Source organism: Formica exsecta, unplaced genomic scaffold (genome assembly GCF_003651465.1).
Source record: "Formica exsecta isolate Colony F162 unplaced genomic scaffold, ASM365146v1 scaffold237, whole genome shotgun sequence".
Lineage (NCBI taxonomy): Eukaryota > Metazoa > Arthropoda > Insecta > Hymenoptera > Formicidae > Formica > Formica exsecta.
In genome coordinates, this window is record NW_021849649.1 from 55,282 (window position 1) to 77,191 (window position 21,910).

Consider the following 21,910-nt stretch of genomic DNA (forward strand, 5'->3'; position numbering starts at 1 on the left):
TTATACGAGCGATTAGTATAACCATGCTTGCATAAATATATGCTCGCCCCACGTCGCAATTGGATTTACTCATCAATAAATTAACGATTTATGCCATAGGTGTCGCGAAATTTGACGAGGAAATAACGAGACTTCACTCTTAACATTGTGTATGTATACATACTAATTTATATACAATAAGATATAGATGTACACACATACACATACACATTACAGTGATCCGATGTACTCGTACCATGTGCATAAGAGTACGGAGAATTAATCACTATTGTATAGAATGGTAACGCGATACCGTGAGTACTTAGCATCTTATTTGTAGCTTGTATTATTTTATAAATAAATGTACAGAATTTATTTCTCTGCGCGAGAGATTATATTTATACAAGGATTATATTTATACTCTCTCTCTTCTCTCCCAATTTCATCAAGGAAAGAATATTTGGTAATGAAACAAAATTTGCATCTTTGTTTAATAAATAATTATCACTTTTAAATAGACATAATAGTTAAATGCTATATACAATATTAGGAGATAATTCTTTTATTATATAATAAGTGGTTAATGCTTTGATCGTCCTTTAGGTTTGGATCAACTTCATCAAGAAGTTGCCTAATAATTCGTCTTGTATTTTTTAATTTCTACCATTATGTGGTGTATGTTTGTAAGTTGCGTGCGCGCATTCGGCGGCAGGATCTTATGAAGGCGATGATAATACTGCACCAACTGCGTCATCGCGCGTTGCACTAGTGCACCGCCGAGCACCAAGTTGGGAAATGATTTTAATACTTCCCGATGTATCTCTTCTAACGCTCGTTTCCAATTATTTGTGAAAGATTGCACCAAAGCCAATGCTTTCCCCTCCTGCCGTTTCAAATCGTCGACTTGGCCCTTTTCTATCAGAGCTTCCGATTCCTTCACCAATTGGATTATACCACCAAAATGCGGGCTCAAGACTTCCTCGACAAACTCGGAGGAACGGGCGTTCAATTGCTCGCGAAAGCTCTCCGCTTCCTTGGAATTGTCTCGTGTTCTCTCCTTTAAGTTAAGTATAACATTTGTTATCTCTTGATATACAATATATATGAAGCGTATAGGCTCTTTTCCATGCATATAGTTGAATTTACTTACCATTAATACTCCAAGTACCAGATCATAATTATTGATAAGAAATATTAATTGATGCGTCCGGTTTTGGAAAATGGCTGCCATTCTAAACAAGAAGCATTGTACAGCTTCTCTCAGTTCTGCTAGTAATTGAGTTGCTCCTTCGCAAGGGAATCCCTCAACTACACTTACGATTGCTGCGCTAAATTCCGCATATCTTCTGGTAATCTAAAAATACATGATTATATTGAACACTATTATACAATTATTTATTACGATGCTACATATATGATATAAAAACAATATCTTTTACTTTTCGATACTTACATAATGTGGACCAGTTTCTTTGTTCAATTTTAATGGATCACAATCTTTTATACTCTGTATATTTAACTGGAACACCATTTGAAATCTAAAAAATAGATGTAATTGTGCAAATTGTAAAAGCATCTAAAAGAATTATTATTACAATTAATACTTTTGAATATAAGCGTGTTTAAATACCTAGGCCAAATTATAGCTGTTAAAGTGTCCCAATATTTATCCAATGCTGGTACAGCTCTTTTGTGACAAATCAATTGATAACGCATCACCAAATGCAAGCAAAGAAATAGAGCAATTGTATCATAACAATCATCGACAAATGATTGCAAGTTTTTTATCATAAGGTTTAATGTTTTTCCCATGATCTATCAAACAAAGAGAAATAGTTTACAATATCCATTTATTTTATGCAATAAATCATTATATACATGCGATTCACTTAATCTTACTTGATTAAAAATATCTAATGCCTGTGCATTACGAGCCTTGAAAAACTCAAGCAAGAATAGATATTCTCGGCAGGCATTATCAACCAAAGCGTATTGTTCGCTTCTGAATAGCGCTTCATAGTGATACTATAAAATTATAATATATCGATTTATCAGTATGTTTTAAAGGGTACCAAAGTATATGTAATCGTACATATCATTAGTATGTACCCGTGTTTTTGAGGCAGTGTGTGGTACAATTATAGATGCTTCCAATTGAGAGGACAAAACTTCACCCCTTGTATCTATCGAAAAAACAGTACCTTTGTTCTTTAATGTTGTTTTATGAAATATACCTCTACTTGCTGTATCTTCGACTCCCATTAAATCATCTTTTGATGCTCTCTCTTCAAACTTGCAAAAATAATTGTATCATAAGTTAAAATGTTGTGTCTCTCTCAATTTTTTTAAAATAACATTAATTCTTTCGTTTTACCTGTAATTTCATCAGCTTCGACGAGTACATCTTGAAATATGAATAATATATTTTGCTCATGGTATCAATGTATTCTCCACAAATTTCCTCTGCCACATTTCTTTCATTTGCCAAAACAAACTCAAAGAAAAATTTATATTTTAGCATGTTATTCTGTGGCACTTGATAATTTGACATAGGCTTCCTAAATTTATAAATTTGCTCTAGTAAGTATATCCTAATCTTTGCCATTGCCTTAATCTTTAGCTTTTCTAGTATATCCGTCACATCTAGACAAGATTTTGCATCTTTGAAACTTTGCTCTTTCACAAAGTTAATTTTATGATTTAGGGTTTGTAGCTGAATTGAAAATTCCTTCTCAGTCACAGGACAGTCCATAATACCACTGCAAAGAGCTCGATGCATATAATTCGAGTTTATCTAAATGTAATATTTTCTCTTATAAATTGTGTTGATAAATATTTCTTACGCGATCAGAGCTTCAGACACTGTCATATCTTCGATAAATTGACTGAGCGGGCCACGTATTACTTGCCTATTAGATAGCTGCTGGCTCATAGCAACAGATTTACGTTGTAAACAAAGTATTTCGGAACTGATACTTCCTAAATCTGATTGAAAATTCATCAACATCGATTCCATTTTCTGCAATTAAAAAATAATATATTAATATCTCTATGAAATTTATTCCGAGAAAGTTTTTTTCTCGTCAGTAATATCACTTTACATAAAGATAAACTATCAAAACAGACTATATGTGAAGCATATTTTCTCGTGAGTAATACTCATTGTTCGCTCAAATTACACGTCGACGTGTTAATAACATCCGATCCATGAAATGTCAACAGCGAATATCTTAATCAACTTACCTCCAATATATTATCGCAAGCAGCAATTTGATTGTGTAGACTAGCTATGTTCTCACTCTCCTTGATATAATCTTGGATCGACTTGTTCTCGACTTCCTTGAGTTCCTTTTCGATTTGTCTGGAATACTGGCGTAAGTCGGTGCCGGTCTTGAGAACCTCTTGAACGACATCGTCGCCGAGATTCTGAGGCAATTGCTCTTCGTTGTTGTCTATCTCGGTCATTCTCAAATTCCTTCGGTATAACTCAGACGTGTGGTAATTAAACAATTACTTCATTTACGAAATGTTTCGATCACTTTTATCATTACTTTGCATCACGATCTGTGAATAGAGATAACCTCAAATCGTTTCTTCTTGTTTATGACACGGATAAACATATGCGTTCCGATATTGGCCGCTTTCGGCAGAAAAAGCGCTCAGCTATCATCTTTGTCGACGTTGATTTGTTGGTTCTAAAAGTAAGAGCCAATCACGGTCCGATTGCTATTGAGCGGTTTTCTCTGCAGCACATAAAGCCCGTATCAGACTACGCATTGAAGATTGAGATTCAAGATTTAAGATTGAAATTTGACCAATTAGGACAAAGCAATTTTAGTCCCTTTTGTTCTGATTAGTCAAATTCTAATTTTTAATCTTCAATCTTCAATTTTCAATGCGTAGTCTGATGCGGGCATAAGACGCGGCAACGCTCGTTGCGCGGCAAAAGACGACGTGATAGCCAATCAATCTCTCGCTCTTATGGAAAAGTTGTAAGTTGATTGGCCGCGTCGCCTTTCGCCGCGCGGCAAGCGTTTTCTGTCTCTTGTGTGCAGGAGCCAACTGACGTCTATACATATATATATTACTAGCTGCTACATATATATGTATATGTATGATGTATGTACATACATAAAGCTCATTGTCAGTGAAAATTTTTATGTTGGAATATAATCTCAGAAGAGGCTCCGCCTATATATTATATGTCTATAAATTTTTAAAAAATCCGGGTAGTAGGATCCGAGTATACAAAACGCAAGCAAAACGAACAGACCTTTTGTCGCGATTGCGATTATTGTTAGACTCACATGGACGTCTATACATATATATATTACTAGCTGCTACATATATATGTATATGTATGATGTATGTTCATACATAAAGCTCAGTGAAAATTGTCAGTGAAAATTTTTATGTTGGAACATAATCTCAGAAGAGGCTCCGCCTATATATTATATGTCTATAAATTTTTAAAAAATTTGGGTAGTAGGATCCGAGTATACAAAACGCAAGCAAAACGAACAGACCTTTTGTCGCGATTGCGATTATTGTTAGACTCACATGAAAATGGCCAAGATGATATCTTATTTCGACCTAACCAAAATTTTCCCAGAATATCCTTTATCGTGTATAATATGTGAATTTATTTCTTTTTCCTCAACGCGATCTAATATAGATAACAGGTACCACCATATGTCGACCTTTGCTTTTTAACGGTGGAAATATACGTTTGATTTTTTCAGTGTTTTACTTATGCTAACCTTAATATATCTGTGTATATCTGTGAAAAAAATTATAATCTTTCTTAATTGTATTTCTCGCATTAGATACGGCTGTAATCCTTATATCATTGCTATCGCCAACTGCTCTACGTCATCATGCCTATATATTCACTGTTGAAAGCTGATAAAATGAAAAAAATGCGACTTTCATCTCGTCGTAAAAAATATCGCAGCATTACGCATTTGTGGTTAGATTCCTTAACAGACGAAACATTTGTTATTCAAAACAATGAATTAGTGAAATTTGCTGCACAATTTGCGAATAAACTCAAAGTGTCTTTCAGTCTCCAATCAATGAGATGGAAAGGTACAAAGTACAATAAGATTTCAGCAGATGAAAATGAGGCACAAGCTGCATCCAATTTTTCGGAAGCTGTACAAGATAATATGAAAGATTTGACACAGCATGGAAATATGTCGCAAGTCTCTTTGAATCCTACATCAAAAGCTATAAATCATCTTAGTACTGTGCAGTGTAAAAATATATTTATGAAAACAAAAAGAAAAGAAGATGGTATTTTGATATCTACTAACGACGAATGGAAAACTAATAGTTTAGTTACAGATCAGGTTGGATATGTATACAGAAAATATTTTTTATAATTTTTTTATTTTTTTGACACACATATGTTGTATATATTAATCTTGCTTATATAACTATCTTATATAATACATATAACACAGTTTAGTATTCTTCTCTTTTTCTTTTTGCTATATATTCTATAATAACTTTCATAAAACTCCAATTTTATACAAGAACAATTATATATTTTTCTGCTAGGCCATCATGCATGATAAATTGACAAGGAAATGTTGGAAGAAAAATGAAACAAAAACACAAGTAACGACAATAATAAATGAATCAAGTACGGATAATATATCAAAGGAACATTATTATAAGAGCAAGGAAATTATAAAAAGCAAGACAGTACAAAAAGAAAAAAATCCACAGAAAACATTGAAAACAAAGCAAATATTTTCAGATTATATATCTTTATCAAAAATGAAGAAAATTTTGAAAAAGCAAACTTTTAACAATGTACAATATGTAAAAGGAAATCTTCGTGTGAATCCTACTTCTTGTAAATATGCTTACTTACGTATGGAAAATGATGAAGAGCGCGATTTGTTAATTATTGGTACCCATAACAGAAATCGTGCTTTTAATGGAGATTTAGTTGTAGCGCATGTAAATCTTGAAAAATATTGGTATAAATTTCCCAATGGGCAAATACAAAAAACTGGTAAAGTTGTTTGTATATTAGAGAAAGTACATTCAAGAAGAGCAATTGGATACTTGAGAAAAAAAGATTCCCTTGTACTGTTTCATCCAAAAGATCAAAGAATACCATTGGTAGTTCTTGAATCGATACCATCTTTATATCATAGCCAACCTGAGCTTTACAAGAATATGATGTTTCTTGTTAATATCGATTCCTGGGAACAGTTATATGCATCTGGGTAGGTCTGCATTAAGCAAATTTGAAGGATCTTTTGTATATAATATATTTGTGTAGTATATACTTTATTTATATGCAGACGAATTCTTTCGGTAGTCGGTGAAACTGGCGAAATAGAAACAGAATTACAGGCATTAATACTTGGACATAATTTAGATGTATCACCATATCGAAAAGAGTTATTGGAAGAACTGCCAGGTAGTGATTATATTTTAACAGATGCTGATATAAAGGATAGGGAAGATTGGAGGCATGAATGTATTTTCACGATAGATCCTGCAACAGCTATTGATATGGATGATGCCATTTCTTGTAAAGTCTTGGACAATGGAAACTATGAAGTAATTGTATTTGTTAGATTTACATAACATATAGAAGGCATTAATCGATAAGCTTACTATGTGTCTCTAGGTATAGATATTTATATATATGTTTTATTAATTTCAGGTTGGAGTGCATATATCGGATGTTACACACTATTTAAAATTTTTTTCCCCGCTAGATATGGAAGTTTCTAAACGAGCTACTAGCATTTATTTGCCACATACCACATACCACATGTTACCTGAAAAGCTCTGTCAAATCTGTTCCTTATCAGCTGGTGAAGATAAATTAGCTTTTTCCATAATCTGGGAAATGACATCAGATGCTGAAATTGTGAAACATCGTTTTGCAAAAACTGTAATAAGGTCATGTTGTCAAATGTCCTATGACATGGCTCAAGCCATGATTGAAAATCCAGGAAAGAGTCAGTTCAAAGATTTTCTCGATACAAAAGGAAATTACACAATGTCGTCATTGTCCAATATAGTGAATAATTTATTTAAATTATCCAATCAATTGCGAAATAAACGATTTGATAATGGTGCACTCAGGTTAGATCAACCAAAGTTACAGATATGTATGGATACCATGCTCAGTCAAGAACACAAAATCCCAATGCCTGTAAATTATCGTCTAGAGGAAAAGAAAGATAGTAACAGGTGCAGTTTCCACTCATTTATATATTTTTATTAAATTATGTTTACATTGCATTATATATGTAGAAAGAAAATATCTCAGTTTTTAATTATCAGTTTAATTATTTGAATGTATATATTATTTCAGTCTTATAGAAGAATTTATGCTGCTAGCAAACATAACAGTTGCTGTAAAATTGTATACTGCAATTCCTGAAACAGCTTTATTACGTATTCATAGAGATCCGTCCAAATATTCTCTTAATACAGTTTGTGATACATTGCGAAAATATGGAATTCATTTGGATGGCGAAACAGCTAAAAACTTACAGGCCAGCATCCGTCGCTATGATCCAGAATATAATGCTACCTTAGTTAATAGTTCTATGAAATACATTATGATGGTTATCATAAATTTGTGTTCAAAATCTATGACGGTAAGAGTTTTTATAGGTATTAATATTTTTTATATTATCTTTTTTTATATTATCTTATTTTTAATATTATCTATGTATTTAATTTATAAATTGTTCTTATGTAACGAGAAGTAAGAGAAACAGGAGGAAAAAATATATAATAATTCTAAAATGTTGAAAATTTTAGCGTGCGGAATACATATGTACATCTACCATTTCTTCATTGCAAGATTTGAGACATTACGCATTAAATGTGCCGCTTTACACACACTTTACCTCTCCTATTCGTAGATATTCCGATTGTATAGTTCATCGTTTGCTTTATGCAGCAATAGAAGATAAATCTTTATCAAAGGAATGGACAGCTAAGTTGTGTTCAAAGTATGTTTATAATACGATATAACAGTGGGGAAGAATTGTACACAGTTTACTTTAACAAGTTTCATTTTCAATTTGCAACAGGCTTGCAGCCAATTGCAATGAAAAGAAGTACAGTGCAAAACTAGTGCAAGAACAGAGCATAGAATTATTCTTTGCATATATGGTGGGTCTTGCAGATGGTTTTGAAACTTTAGCTACTGTATTGTATGTGAAGGAAGAAGGAATAGAAGTTATTCTCTGTGATACTGGCATAAAATTAAAAATAGACCTTAAAGAAATGGAATATACTGTCACGGTAGAGTATGTAGTGAATTATGTACCAACTATAATTGTTAAATGGAAAAAACCTTCCATTGAACAGGTACAACTATATCATATTATATTTAAAATATGCATTTAATATAATTTAATAATAATTAATAATAATAATAATAATAATAATAAAAATAATAATTTTACATTAATATATATTGTTTAATTTTTAGGAGATTAATTTATTCAGTTTGGTACATGTACGAGTAGAGAAAATTAAAGAAGAATTGCGCTTAAAAGCAACTCTTCTGCCACCGCCACAGTAATAGACGAAAATTTATATTTTCATATAATTTTTTTTATATCATTGACTGCATGATATTTATATCATGTGATAGAATTATTACAATGACGATAAATTTTCTAATAATATATACATAAAGTGAGGTATCTGTGTATGTATCATTGAAATTATATTAAATCGACGAATTTGGAAGATCACAGATTACATGTACATATAATTATTCAAAATATAGAAAGCACAGAGAGTATAAGAATTCATGATTGTCACTGCATTAAGAATCACAAGATAAATTTTAAATGAATTATTAAAAATAAGCATCTTATGTACCTCTATAAAAAAATTTTTTCTAAATTGTTATTATGATAATATATAGTGAAAAATATTGAAAAATTATGTATATTTTGTCATAATTAGATATTTATAAAGATAAAAAATCTACAATTTACTCTTGACAATTACAAATTTTTAAATAAAATATTACTTTCAACATTTATGATGACATTTATAAAAATAAAAGAATCTACACTTTATTCTTGACAATTACAAATTTTTAAAGAAAATATTATATTTTCAACTTTTATGGTGTGATCCTTCCAATACAACAAGATCAAAATATTTTTATACTATTTTACATATATGTTTGCATATTATAATTAATAATAAAGCATTTTAGCAAGCTTATTGAGTGATTATTAAATGTGATATATTTTTAGTGAATTATATATATATATATATATATATATATATGAATTTTATTACAGAATATATCCAAATATGATTAATAAAAATCTTATGCATCTACATAAAAATATGTCAACACTTTACAATTCCAATCCCCTTGTAAATTAACAAGATGTGTTTTATTGCACACTGCATATCAGTTTGTCACAAAATATTAGTTTATTGTAAATATGACATGTATATACATATCGTTTCATAGAGTATCTACATACGATTCATATATAAATACTTCGAATAATCTTCACACATGAACAATATGAGAAATATTGTAACTTATATATACAAAACTTTAATTTTCGCACAAGTGTTTAAGCTTATAACAAAAATATTTTTGATTTCATGAGAAATGTATCCAAAAAAATTTTTTCTACAATCATGGATAGTCTTTTAATATATATATATGTGCGTTTGTGTATTACAAACTAATATAAATTCCACAACATAAGATCGAGAAGTTATATCCTACATTACTATTGTACATAACAATGACTACAATGTACTTTCATACATTTCTTTTTTTGTTAATCCAAGCTCCAAAAAGTTCTTGAGAGTTTTTATTATATTCTGTACACTTAGTACAGAGGCGGCTTACATTTGTAGCGTTGTTTTATACTGTATGCTTATTCTGTAATTCCCCAACTCTCTAATATCGTTATTATATGCTTTATGCAGTTTACATGTTATATGTTATCTATCTAATAACACATTAAGGATAGTGATATTTATATTATTGCCGAGAAATTACAGAATAGACATGCTACTATATCAGAATTTTGTAACTATCTAGTAAAGAATGAAATGGTATGTTGTTTTCTCAACACCCATTTATTTTAATTCTAACCATAAGTGTTCTTACCATAAATAATGCGATTCAAATCGCACTCATTATTTATAAATTAAGATAATAAAATTTATCATATAAGATAATTGAAATTCGCATGATATTAAAACTGCGAAGCATCAAAATGAGGAGCGATACACTGGATAACAGTCTTTTTGATTTATTCAGTATCGCTTTACATCAATAAATTATAATATTAAAAATAAAATCTCATGACTATAATATAAATTATTGATCATAAGTAGTTGTTAAAGAATGTACACGAAGCTAATCCTAGAATTCATCTTCCACCATAATTCATGTTTTGTATAATATTACTGATGTTGTTAGCTCGACCTCTGTGATTGATGTTGTTGCGATTTGTTACGATGTTCGTAGTTGACGAGCCTTTGCCCTACGAGATATTTGTCGTTCTTAATATGCTCGTACAACTTCTTAAACTGGCGTATCTGAAAATAGATCACTACACAGACCAGATTCACTAAAAGAAGAAAAGGATATAAACGTCTGGCAATGAGGATCTGGGTCTGCAGATTGGTCACGAAAAGTGGAACTATTCCGTAGGCCACGGCATAAGGAATCGCGAGGGCAAGGCCGAAACAACATATAACGGGAGCTGCTAATTCCTTGATGACAAATTTTAGATCCATTTCCCTTATCCCGTCGTTGTACGCCCGCTCGATAGCGAGACGTATTCGCCAATCGGGCCCCATCATCGTCACAGCAGTAGCTATCTTCGTGTACAGTACACCCAAGGCCCAATCTTGCCAGATAAATAGAATGGGATTTTGCTCCAACGGAACGCGCAACGGAACCACCACCACTAACTCGAGAAGAAGACCGAATAAAAGCGGTATGACACCGACAAGCAGTACGAATGCCACCGAGGCCTTGACGCCCAAGATCGCCCAGTGTTTAATTCGGTCTATGATGGCTCTGCGGCCACGAGGCAACCAGGAGAAGGCCAGGGCTAAGCCTCGCGCCGCGGCCCAACACACATATGTTCCACACGCTATCGTGTACACTTCGTGTACTCTTCCGGACAGAGGGCCTACAGTATCACCACCGTCTAAAAACAATGAAAGCAACATAAAACATATAATGAAAATCATCAAAAATATGTACATTTTCGCAATATTTTCTTAATATATATATATATAATTTGTTATAAAAATTGCTCTCTGTGTATAAGAAGGGATATAACAATATCAGAAAGGAATAATTTGTAGATGACTTACCGGAACTGGTCACCGCAGGTGGTAAAACAGGCGGCGACGGAGCAGGTGCCCCTACCATCCATAATGCCATCACTCTACGTCCAAGCCATACGGGTAGCGTCATAGCGACTAGACTGGCGATCACGAGCGATACGCAAACGCAGAACAAAAGCCCGACCAATCGCGCGGGGAACCACCGTGGTCTGGTGTAAGGTTGAAATCCCGTAGGTCCCTCCCGTTGTAATAACGCTTGATGCGCAGCGCCCAAGTCCGGATGTTGTGGTTCCTCGATGACTGCTAATCCCGGATCATCCGCCTGATCACGCAACAAGTATGACTGCAGATCTAGCATCCACGCTACCACGCGGCACCACGCTCTTACTAGAGCCTTTAACCATGTGCGCGTATGCGATTGTTCCAATAACGCGGGAAGGATCACTTGCAATAGAAGCAATTCCAATGAAAGTTCGCTAACCTATAATTTAAAGAACCACGCATGTATATACACACATTTAATTTACACATACATATACTTTACATAAGAATAGTCGTTATAATAAGGATTAAGATAAAATAATGTGATTGCTGTAATGTTTTTCTTACCTGAGCTTCACTTTGTACAGTCACGGTGTAGGGTAAAAATCCTGGCCAAGCCCATCGCAGAATTTTCACGGGCAGCCACAACATGAGTAAAATCGCTGTGCCAAATATGATCGCGGACGCGACTAGTCGCCGTACGTGTCGCAGTATGGGAAGATGTATCATTTCTTGTATAGGAGAGAAATCAGGATCGTTCAGATTTCGCAGAAACCAGAGAACTCCGGGTCGCAAAACTTCGCGTAAGAGAAGGATGAACGACGCGAAGTAATATATATAGATCATTCCCACCAGCCAATGAATGAACATAGATGTGCCAGGAGCGAGTCTGAACGAGGATTCTCGATCTCGAAGTGTGGCGTCGAACATCGCCAACGAGCAAATATCCAACCACCAGCCGCAAACTAATGGAAGTACGCCGATCTCCACGACGGAGAGTAAAGAAACTTTGACGATAACGTAGCAAAGCCCTAAGATTCGCTGGGAACGCTGAAAGCCTAACAGAGCGGCAAGAGTATGGAGGACCACTAGGCAAACTCCGATAACGCAGTAACCACACAACGTTGTCACCAAACCTTCAAAGTGTGACGCCGCCGCGTGTTCCTGCAATCCTAAACTCGCTATCGTGGAATGACCGATGTGATAGGGACAGAAAGCAAATACCTGTAAAAAAAAAATTATATATATATATATATATACGTATATATTTGTGTACATGCAGCGTAAGTAAAAAAGAAATGAAAAAGGCAAAACTATTCTTATAAAATAAATAAACTCACCATGATAAATAAAGTATTTAGGGATACAACCCAGAAGACATGTTCGAGAAAGACGAGGGACCCATCCAATCCTAAGAGACGTTCCCATGTTAGTTCCTCAGCAGGTCTATCCCACTCCATAGGATTCCAATTTGCTTCCTCAGCTTCACCCTGTGCTTGTCCTACCACATGTGCTTGTACCGCGTGCCCTCTCGCCCAACGTTCACCACCTGCAGCATTCACTTGTGCGCCGTCTGCACCAAGTTCATCTCTAATTGGAAGAGGTGGTGCAGGAGGAATTGGTGCTTGTACATCTCTCATTAGATCTTCGGGTTCGCCAATTCGTGGATTATTAACCAAGTTTTCTGCCACTTCTTGATACACAGGACGTTGATCTGTAGATGATCCAATTTAAATAAAAAAAATCACTGAACAATGTTGTAGAGACAAATACATCCAATCAAGTCTATCATGCTGCTGTATAGTCTGTATATCTTTGCCACTTTCAAAAATACGAAACATGTTTATTGTTATAAATACCTTCGTTACGTAACTCTCCCTCTTGCGGAATAGGTGGATCAACAAAAGGAGGGACATTATTGTTGTCTTGAACTTCTTGCGGCATGGCACGTTGTTCTTGAGGTTGCTGTGGCTGTTGTGCGTTTGCTTGCGGTGGATTGTCGACCGGGGGCAACTGCACATTGTCTCTTTCGAGCCAGTCAGGACCACCCGCGTGTAAAATTTGTTCGCGTAACCATACTAAACCGATAAACGCAAATAAAGTGCAAGTAACTACAAAACAACCATGAAATACATCCGATGATATATTTTCAGTGGAGAGCATATCCATCGGTAACGACATTATCTGCAAATACAAAGTTATCGATGAGCTTATAAATTTTTTTCTTTTGATAGTAAAAATATTAAGATCAGTTTATACATATTTGTCACTTACTCGAACTAAATCAAGAGGACCGCTAAAAAGAGCTCTGTATGTGCGGCACGCGGTTAAAGGAACAATTCCTAGCCATGCAATCGCCACTAGTGTATAATGTAACCAGTACTTGACAGCAGTGACAATACTTGAAAATAAACCACCTACAACATCTCTTAGCGGTAAACGGCGCGGCATGTCTGGACTATATATAGGTGTAAACGAGAAGCGATAGCCGCATAGTTCGCAGTACTCTTTACGCGAGTAACGCATCCATTGAACCAGACACTCTTGATGTATCCATTTGATACTACCCGTGCAAATGCAAGGATGAAACAAAGGTCTGTCTGCAAGGCCTTCGGATCGACAGACCCTGCAAATATCTGCACCCAACATGTCCTCCGTCATGTTTGGTATTGGGAAAAAAACACGTATCACGAGTAGGAAATCAGAAGTGATCTTTTATCGCTGAAAACAGAACATATAAGGTATGAATTCGTATACTCTTGCACAGATAATCATATAAACCAAAATGATAATAATATAAAAAATATACACAATTGTAATATCCCATCTTGTGATATTTCAGAAGATTTTATATAAAATAAGACGTGACATCAGCGCTACTTATTTATGAAACAAGCATATTTTTCCCCGACTTCTCAATGAAAATTTAAATCATTCGAAAAAGGATTTTAAAAAACAGATGTACATGGTGTGGCTCATATTTGCACATGGAAAGAAAAATCAATCTCAAAAGTCGAATTAGAGCTGTGAAAAAAATAGTTTAATATAATAATGTAACATAACTTTAAATCACGTCTGCATATATGAATGAAGTAACGGCATAATTGCGTATTTACATCTGCAATTTTAAGGCGAAAAAAGGACAATCAGCTTAAAGCGATATGACATAACAGTCGCTCAATGACACATGTGAAATCTTTATGTACATAGGAAATAACATGTACAATCGTTGAGCATAATCACGCCATTAGCAATTACAATTCATATCCGATATTACGAAGCTATGTCGCTATGTTTCGTAAATTCTTTGGTCATGTTGGCCGTGGAAAAAAGTATGATTTACAAAATAGAGATCACATTATCCAATACGTACGTTAATTTCTCGCGCGAAACATCTCTGCTCTTCGTTAAAATAATGCGATGCGATACTCTCTATACTTACGTGTACTCGAATAAAAACACAAATCAATCAAATCGAAAATTGTTATGCAAAATATTGAAAAATGCTACTGCTCGCTACTGCTACTTCCAGTTTCCAGTTCTTTCTAGTTTGCGTTCGACATGTTTCGAGTTTCGAAACTTGCAAAATGTAAAAGTCCCTGAAAAGCATCTGAAATGCGACGTGTTTTGGATACAGGATGTCAGGATGTCAAATTAATTAAAAAAAGATTAGGAATATTTAAAATAAATGAAAATTTCTGACGCAACAGCCAATTGCCGTCTCCCAATGCTTGCCGAGGTAAAATTAATAAACCTGATATTAATAGATATAGGGTTTGTTTCTTCTAGTATTACGGAAGATTTTTATTATACGAGAATTTCATGTTATTTTATTTGATTTTATTGTTGTGTCGTGTTATTTTTTTGTACGATAAAAAGTTTATTGAACATACGGATTGGCTGTAATATAAAATTTTTAGAGTCCCTATTGAGATAGCCAATCAGCGTGTTTAACAAATTCATCGTTTCAACTCGTTGACAACACGTGTAGTTTCAGCGTTTCAGGAATAGCAGACAGCAGAAGATTTATCAGATATTTACCAGACTGCATACTTCAGAAAAATCTAATTTTGGAACGAATTCAATCTGTTATCGGAAAGACGTTTTTATTTTCCTCAGATATCATATTTATTCCGATTATATAATTAATTAAGAAAATTGATTGTCAACATCGTATTTACACGTGTTTCAAAGTATTGAACTTTAAATTATTTTATAAATTTTCAATTGAAATTTATCGACAATGTCGGAAGTTGTGTTATGGCCTTTTTCAAATTGCATAATATCCTGTTAAATTGTACAATATTTTATAATCTGACATTTAAAAGCACAGCCAGCAACTTGTCCAAACTTACAAATGTCTCTTATTCGATAAGCCGATACTGTTCAAAGTGTAACATGAAAGTTCTCAATGTTGCTGAGAAGCATGATGCTGCTAAGAGTATCGCTGCTTATTTATCACGCGGTACGAGCAGAAAGGTAAACAATTATATATTACACAGTATTCTATCAATTATATAATTTTTTATTATATTGTTTCTATGTTATCTTTTTATGCTTTGTTTGATTATATTTATTTTACAAATGCATTAGATGACACAAATGTATTATTTAATTACTGTTTCTGTTTTTTGTTTTTTTTCCTTTTTTTATAGAGGGAAGGCTTATCCGTATATAATAAAATTTTTGAATTTAATATACAACTATGGGACCAAAACTGTCAAATGGTGATGACATCTGTATCCGGCCACTTATTAGGCTACGAATTCACAGGAGCTTATCGTAAATGGCAGGGCTGTCATCCGCTAAGCTTATTTGATGCTCCAGTATCCAAACAGTGCTCGGAAGAAAGTTACATAAAGATTAAGAAAACCCTGGAGCGAGAAATACAATCTTGTAATGCATTGATTATTTGGACAGATTGTGATAGAGAAGGGGAAAATATAGGTTTTGAAATTATACAGGTCTGTCAAGCGATCAAGCCAAATATTCGTGTATACAGGTAATTAGAAACATGTTTTTTTATAGATCTATGATAATGTTTACAAGCTTATTACATTTCAGGGCAAAATTCTCAGAAATTACAAAACAGTCTATCGAAAGAGCTCTGTCAACTTTGGGGGAGCCAGATAAGGCGATAAGTGATGCTGTAGATGTAAGAAGCGAATTAGATTTAAGAATTGGTACTGATTTTGTTAATCAAGATTATATTGTTGATTGGATTCATAATGCAAGTTGTAATCTCTATATATGAATTTTTTAACATGTTGATAGGCGCTGCGTTCACGAGGTTTCAGACCTTAAGGTTGCAGAAAGTGTTTCCCAATACTCTCGGAGATATGCTTATTAGTTATGGAAGCTGTCAGTTTCCAACACTTGGATTTGTAGTTGAAAGGTTTCTAGCCATCGATCGATTCAAGTCTGAGCCATACTGGAAGATAAAGGTAATAGACGATCGCGATGGAGTATCGATAGAATTCAGATGGGCCAGAGTAAGATTGTTTGAGAAGATACCTTGCCAGATTTTTTTGGATATATGTTTGGAACGGCCGGAAGCTACAGTGGAAAAAGTAACATGCAAACCAAAAAGCAAATGGAGACCTTTACCTCTGGATACCATTGTAAGTAATTGAGTTATCATATTGGAAGAGAAGTTTATCATTTTAGTTAAAAAATCATCTATTTACAGGAATTAGAGAAGCAAGGCTCTCGTAAATTGCGCTTAAACGCAAAGGAGACGATGAGAATAGCAGAGAAATTGTATACCCAAGGTCTCATTAGTTACCCACGCACTGAAACTAATATATTCCCAAAAGAATTAAATCTGGTACCATTAGTAGAACAACAAGTAAACCATCGGGCATGGGGTGATTTTGCACGAGGTTTATTGGAATCTGGGATAACTCCCAGGCAAGGAAAGAAGACTGATCAAGCGCATCCTCCTATCCATCCCACCAAATACACTGACAATTTGCAAGGTTTGTTTCTCAAGATATTTGTTCTTTTATCCAATATTAAATCGATCGCGTTATTAATTATATTAATTGTAATTTATTAACAGGAAACGAAGCAAGAGTCTACGAATTTGTAGTTCGACATTTTCTAGCTTGTCTATCAAAGAATGCGGAAGGCCGTGAAACAACGGTGGAAATCGATATAGCGGGAGAAAAATTCACGGCTAACGGCTTGGAAATCATAGCAAGGAATTATCTTGACGTGTATATATACGATAAATGGAACGATAAGCAGATTCACTCTTATGAGCAAAGGCAAGTTTTCAGACCAACCAGCATAGACATGGTGGAAGAAAAAACTTCAGCGCCGAACTTGCTGACTGAAGCCGAATTGATCGCACTGATGGATAAACACGGCATTGGCACAGACGCCACTCACGCCGAACACATCGACACCATTAAATCCAGACAATATGTAGGCTTAACAGATAATCAACATTTCATGCCGGGCAAGTTGGGAATTGGTTTGGTCATGGGATACGATAATATGGGATTCCAAATGTCTAAACCGCATTTGCGTGCGAGTTTAGAAAAAGATTTAAAATTGTAAGGCAATTAACAATTCTGTGTGTAATTAGATAATTCTCTCTTTCTTCTCTCTCCCATGTTCCAAAATATATATACAAAAAGATTTTTATGACATAATTATTATCATAGGATATGCCAGCGTCAGAAAGATCCGAATGTAGTGTTACGAGATCAAATCGACACATATCGCGAAGTGTTCAAAGTGGCAATGGAACGCGCTAATATGATAGACGATGCTTTAGCACAGTATCTTGATGAGAGACCTACTCAAACCGAACAAGTACAGTTTTCTTTGGTCACAGACGTCACTATTTTCAAATGTCCGAAGTGCGGCTCTAATATGGTTTTGAAAGAGAGAAAGCAAGGCAAAGGAAAATATATTAGTTGCATGGGATATCCAACATGTCTCAATGTGATTTGGTTCCCAGAAGCTATAAAAGATGTAGAGGTTTTAAATGAAACATGCAATCAGGTAAATGAATAATATCTTCAATCGTAATATCTCACATGATTATGCATGTACAGCTTATCAATAAAGAATAAATTAATAACTAATATATGATTCACATTTTTAGTGCACGGAAAATATTCACAAATTGAAATTCACATTAGTCAGAAATGTGATACCTTTGTATGGTACCTTATATACAACTTGTATAGGCTGTGATACCACATTTAATGAAATATTAAACATAAAACAGGATTGTATCAGACAAACTGAAAGAGCAGATACTGTTCATAATAATACGAGAAATACATCGAGCTTCACTTCTACTTCAAGTACATCCCAATCGCATATATCTCAACAACAACAGTCGATTTCTAATAATATAAGATCTGTTCAAAGTAATAACAATATTGATTCGATCAGAACTTTTGGCATATCTGAAAGACGCGCACAAAACCATAGTTCTAACGTTTCTCGACCGAATAGATCGAATATCGTTCGTGGAAATACAACAGTATCAAATAATAGAGAAAACTCTACTTCTTGGATTAATACAAATAACTTAAACAATTCGTCGGATCAACCTGCGCCCAGAAATGCACGCAACATGGACAATAAAACTAGTGTATGGGGTAATATTGACAATAATGCAGAGATTATGTGCAAATGTCACGAGACTGCGATTCAATTAACAGTAAGAAAAGAAGGACCAAATAAAGGTAAGTGATAGCCATACTGGAAGGCGTATATAAATATTTGTCGCGTAAATTGTTGTAAATGATGATATTTTTATAATTCTAGGTCGTTTGTTTTACAAATGTGCTAAACCGCAAGGTAGTGGCTGCGATTTTTTCTTGTGGGCATCTGATAGCGCCGAATCTGGAGATAACGCAGCGAGCGAAGTATCGAGTTCGAGTCGAGTATCTAATCTAGATAGAAACGATGTTAATGCTGGTCATTTTTCTCGCACAAGTACCTTTAACAATGATTGGGGAAATTCATCGACGAACGATACGATTGTGTGCCAGTGTAATCAGCCTGCTCGAAAGTAAGTAAACTCCGGCCGGAAAAATTCCATCGATTGGATTCAATTGATATCGATAATTAATAAGATGTGTTTATTGAAATCCGGAATAATATCAATGATATATATATTAGCTCTTTAGCTCTGCTAAAAATATTAATTTTCGCATATTAGATTAACGGTTCAAAAAGATGGCCCCAATAAAGGACGACAATTTTATGGATGTCCAAAAGGTATGAACTCCACTTGTAACTTTTTCAAGTGGGCAGACGAGATTGATATCGATAATCGTGGAAATACAGATTGGAACAATTTCACTGTAAATAAAGGAGGGACTAATAGCAGAGCTCCTCAAAGAGGTAGTGCTCCTAAAAGGCCTAGACTCACTGGCGGCAAGAGAAAGTGCGGGAATTGTGGAATTGAAGGTAATGCATATATAGAGAACTTATCATTTTATCAAATCTATTAGTTTTTTCGGAATGGTAATATTTTTATTATAATCTCTCCCAATTATATCTATTGTTACATATCCTAATTATATATATTTTTTTACATGATAAATTATCTTTTTATAGGACATACAAAAAACAAATGTCCAGAAAATATGCGACACTAATGAGCGAATTTTCTTTAATACAGTATTGTAAATACACAGTTGTACAGTATATAATGTATAATTAATAATGAAACTGAAATTGTAAAGAGCTTAAAAGTATAACAAAACAGTGTCATACATCGTTTTCATCTTTAAAACTACTTGCATTTTCTTGAACTTAGCTCATTTAAATATAAAGCTAAAAGATATAGTTTGACTTTTTAAGCAAGTACTTAAATTAATTGATGTGTATATACTTTGTAGTCGTTGTTTATTTCCTTAAGTGTCAGTAACAATGCGTAGCACTAAGCGACGATTCTCCTATTATGAGAAAAATTATTTTTTAATCTCTCCAATTCTTCTCTTTGCGAGTGAGCCTCGGCAGTTGTTTGCGTTAGCTATAAGATAGTATCCAAATTGTCATAATACATTTCACTTATCGTTACATATTGTTATTAGTATCTTTTGCTATAATATTGATAAAATTATTTCATATAAAAGTGGATTTTTATTTTAGGCAACTGTGTAATTTTCTAAAAAGTGCAGCGTAAAAAGAGTTACCATATCTAATAGTACATCAAACTTTAGTTTTAATAAGTTATTCTCTTCCTCCAATCGTCTCAATTCTTTCTTTAATTTTTCATTCTCTTTGAAAGTACCTCCCACTTTGCCAGATTCTAAAACAAAGTTTACTAGATTTTAAGACAATATCTATGATTATTTATTATACGCAAGAAAATCAGAAAACAAAAAGTAAAGTTTCTGTGGGATAAAATGTACATAAATGTACATAAATTATTATTCACCTGGAATCCATAGGCCAGCCTCAAAAACAGCTTCCTGATCTCCAAGACGAAGACGTATAGGGCCTACTTCAGGGCCAAGTTCTTTCTCTATTCTTTTAGGGCTTAAGTTTTTGTTTGCTAAGAAAACTGATGCTTTTCTAGTCGGTGTCTTTTTCGGAGAAAATTTATTGGAGAATAAAGGCATAGTGTATCACACTTTTGTAACTTAAATAACATAAATAGAGATTTTTATGAGACTAGCATTAAGAAGCAGAAAGATTTACAGAAACTTTACTTCGCGAACATTACTCGCTATATACATTAGATATATTTTACAAGATTTTATAAAATATTGATAAACATCGATATATCACTACATTTTAATCTACATAGATTTTATGATTGGACAAATTCACAAATGTATCATGTTTGGCGTGATGTTGCCTAGACAACGCTTTTTAATTTAAAAGCATAAACACATGATAGGAATATTAGGGCTGTGTTTCGAGTTTCGATATTCATTGCCAGTACTGAGAATCTATAGTATATGTGACGTAAATTATAGATTTTCAGTACTGGCAGTGAATATCGGAACACGTCCTAGATAGATTAATCGATGTTTATTAAAAGATCGATACATTTCTTTCATGTTCTCGAATTCGATTAATCTCTATTGTCAATGTTTCGTTTTTTATCTAATGTCACTATAGTTTATTCACTAGACCTGTGTATTTTATTGGTTGGTTATCTTTATTCGTTTGGAATTTCGCGCTTTTGCCACACGAGGTCGTCCAAAATCTATTCAAACTGGCTCTTTTTCCCGCCGAGCCATCTTCAATCTTCAGTTTAGATATCGACGATCGACGATTGTACCTCGTCGTTTCGAGTCGACCGATCGTGGTGATATCTTGAGAATCATTTCGTATTTCTTTTCAATTATTTACTATTTAAAAGCTCTTTCGCGCGCGTCGAAATGTTATCGTGGATATTTTTCATACGAGAAGTAAAAATATCGAATGTTCGTCGTAACGTATGTATACGTATATTATAAAGTTTCGATTAACAATTCAAATGGCAACGCACAAACTCGCTTACTTGCTGAATAAACAGGAGAGAGATTTATAGATAAATTTATAAATTTATTTTCTG

The 21,910-nt window shown here is 33.9% G+C and overlaps 5 protein-coding genes across 11 annotated transcripts; 2 read left to right on the forward strand and 3 right to left on the reverse strand.

Moving 5' to 3' along the window:
- Positions 1–144: 144 nt before the first annotated feature.
- Positions 145–3,611, reverse strand: LOC115235947 (vacuolar protein sorting-associated protein 52 homolog). 3 transcript variants are annotated; one of them, XM_029808098.1, is made up of 9 exons: positions 3,223–3,611; positions 2,823–2,998; positions 2,354–2,738; positions 2,089–2,271; positions 1,879–2,004; positions 1,610–1,794; positions 1,433–1,517; positions 1,130–1,333; positions 611–1,036 (listed from the first exon to the last, which is right to left on the reverse strand). In XM_029808098.1, the coding sequence occupies exons 1-9, from the start codon at positions 3,442–3,444 to the stop codon at positions 611–613; spliced, it is 1,992 nt and encodes a 663-aa protein (XP_029663958.1). In that variant the 5' UTR covers positions 3,445–3,611. The 3 variants fall into 3 exon arrangements, with proteins under 3 accessions (XP_029663957.1, XP_029663959.1, XP_029663958.1); XM_029808097.1 differs by having other exon boundaries at positions 145–1,333; XM_029808099.1 differs by lacking the exon at positions 3,223–3,611 and having other exon boundaries at positions 145–1,036; positions 2,354–2,773; positions 2,889–3,004.
- A 726-nt stretch (positions 3,612–4,337) lies between these two features.
- LOC115235944 (DIS3-like exonuclease 2) lies at positions 4,338–8,777 on the forward strand. The gene is made up of 9 exons (XM_029808080.1): positions 4,338–4,661; positions 4,806–5,330; positions 5,542–6,221; positions 6,300–6,561; positions 6,668–7,203; positions 7,328–7,616; positions 7,783–7,976; positions 8,058–8,337; positions 8,462–8,777. Exons 2-9 carry the CDS (start codon positions 4,857–4,859, stop codon positions 8,552–8,554), a joined length of 2,808 nt encoding a protein of 935 aa, XP_029663940.1. The 5' UTR covers positions 4,338–4,661; positions 4,806–4,856; the 3' UTR covers positions 8,555–8,777.
- A 632-nt stretch (positions 8,778–9,409) lies between these two features.
- Positions 9,410–14,951, reverse strand: LOC115235919 (E3 ubiquitin-protein ligase MARCH6). Of its 5 annotated transcripts, none has more exons than XM_029808023.1 (8): positions 14,810–14,911; positions 14,177–14,391; positions 13,642–14,088; positions 13,227–13,551; positions 12,708–13,081; positions 11,935–12,591; positions 11,353–11,806; positions 9,410–11,183 (listed from the first exon to the last, which is right to left on the reverse strand). In XM_029808023.1, exons 3-8 carry the CDS (start codon positions 14,026–14,028, stop codon positions 10,441–10,443), a joined length of 2,940 nt encoding a protein of 979 aa, XP_029663883.1. In that variant the 5' UTR covers positions 14,029–14,088; positions 14,177–14,391; positions 14,810–14,911; the 3' UTR covers positions 9,410–10,440. The 5 variants fall into 5 exon arrangements, with proteins under 5 accessions (XP_029663883.1, XP_029663878.1, XP_029663882.1 ...); XM_029808018.1 differs by having other exon boundaries at positions 14,484–14,903; XM_029808022.1 differs by having other exon boundaries at positions 14,741–14,902.
- Positions 14,952–15,427: 476 nt separating this feature from the next.
- LOC115235952 (DNA topoisomerase 3-alpha) lies at positions 15,428–20,476 on the forward strand. The gene is made up of 11 exons (XM_029808107.1): positions 15,428–15,846; positions 16,023–16,369; positions 16,432–16,550; positions 16,642–16,988; positions 17,057–17,345; positions 17,429–17,927; positions 18,039–18,381; positions 18,485–19,076; positions 19,159–19,405; positions 19,556–19,806; positions 19,957–20,476. Exons 1-11 carry the CDS (start codon positions 15,628–15,630, stop codon positions 19,995–19,997), a joined length of 3,294 nt encoding a protein of 1,097 aa, XP_029663967.1. The 5' UTR covers positions 15,428–15,627; the 3' UTR covers positions 19,998–20,476.
- On the reverse strand, positions 19,985–21,253 carry LOC115235953 (protein chibby homolog 1). The gene is made up of 3 exons (XM_029808108.1): positions 20,783–21,253; positions 20,538–20,653; positions 19,985–20,374 (listed from the first exon to the last, which is right to left on the reverse strand). Exons 1-3 carry the CDS (start codon positions 20,964–20,966, stop codon positions 20,282–20,284), a joined length of 393 nt encoding a protein of 130 aa, XP_029663968.1. The 5' UTR covers positions 20,967–21,253; the 3' UTR covers positions 19,985–20,281.
- Positions 21,254–21,910: the final 657 nt, after the last annotated feature.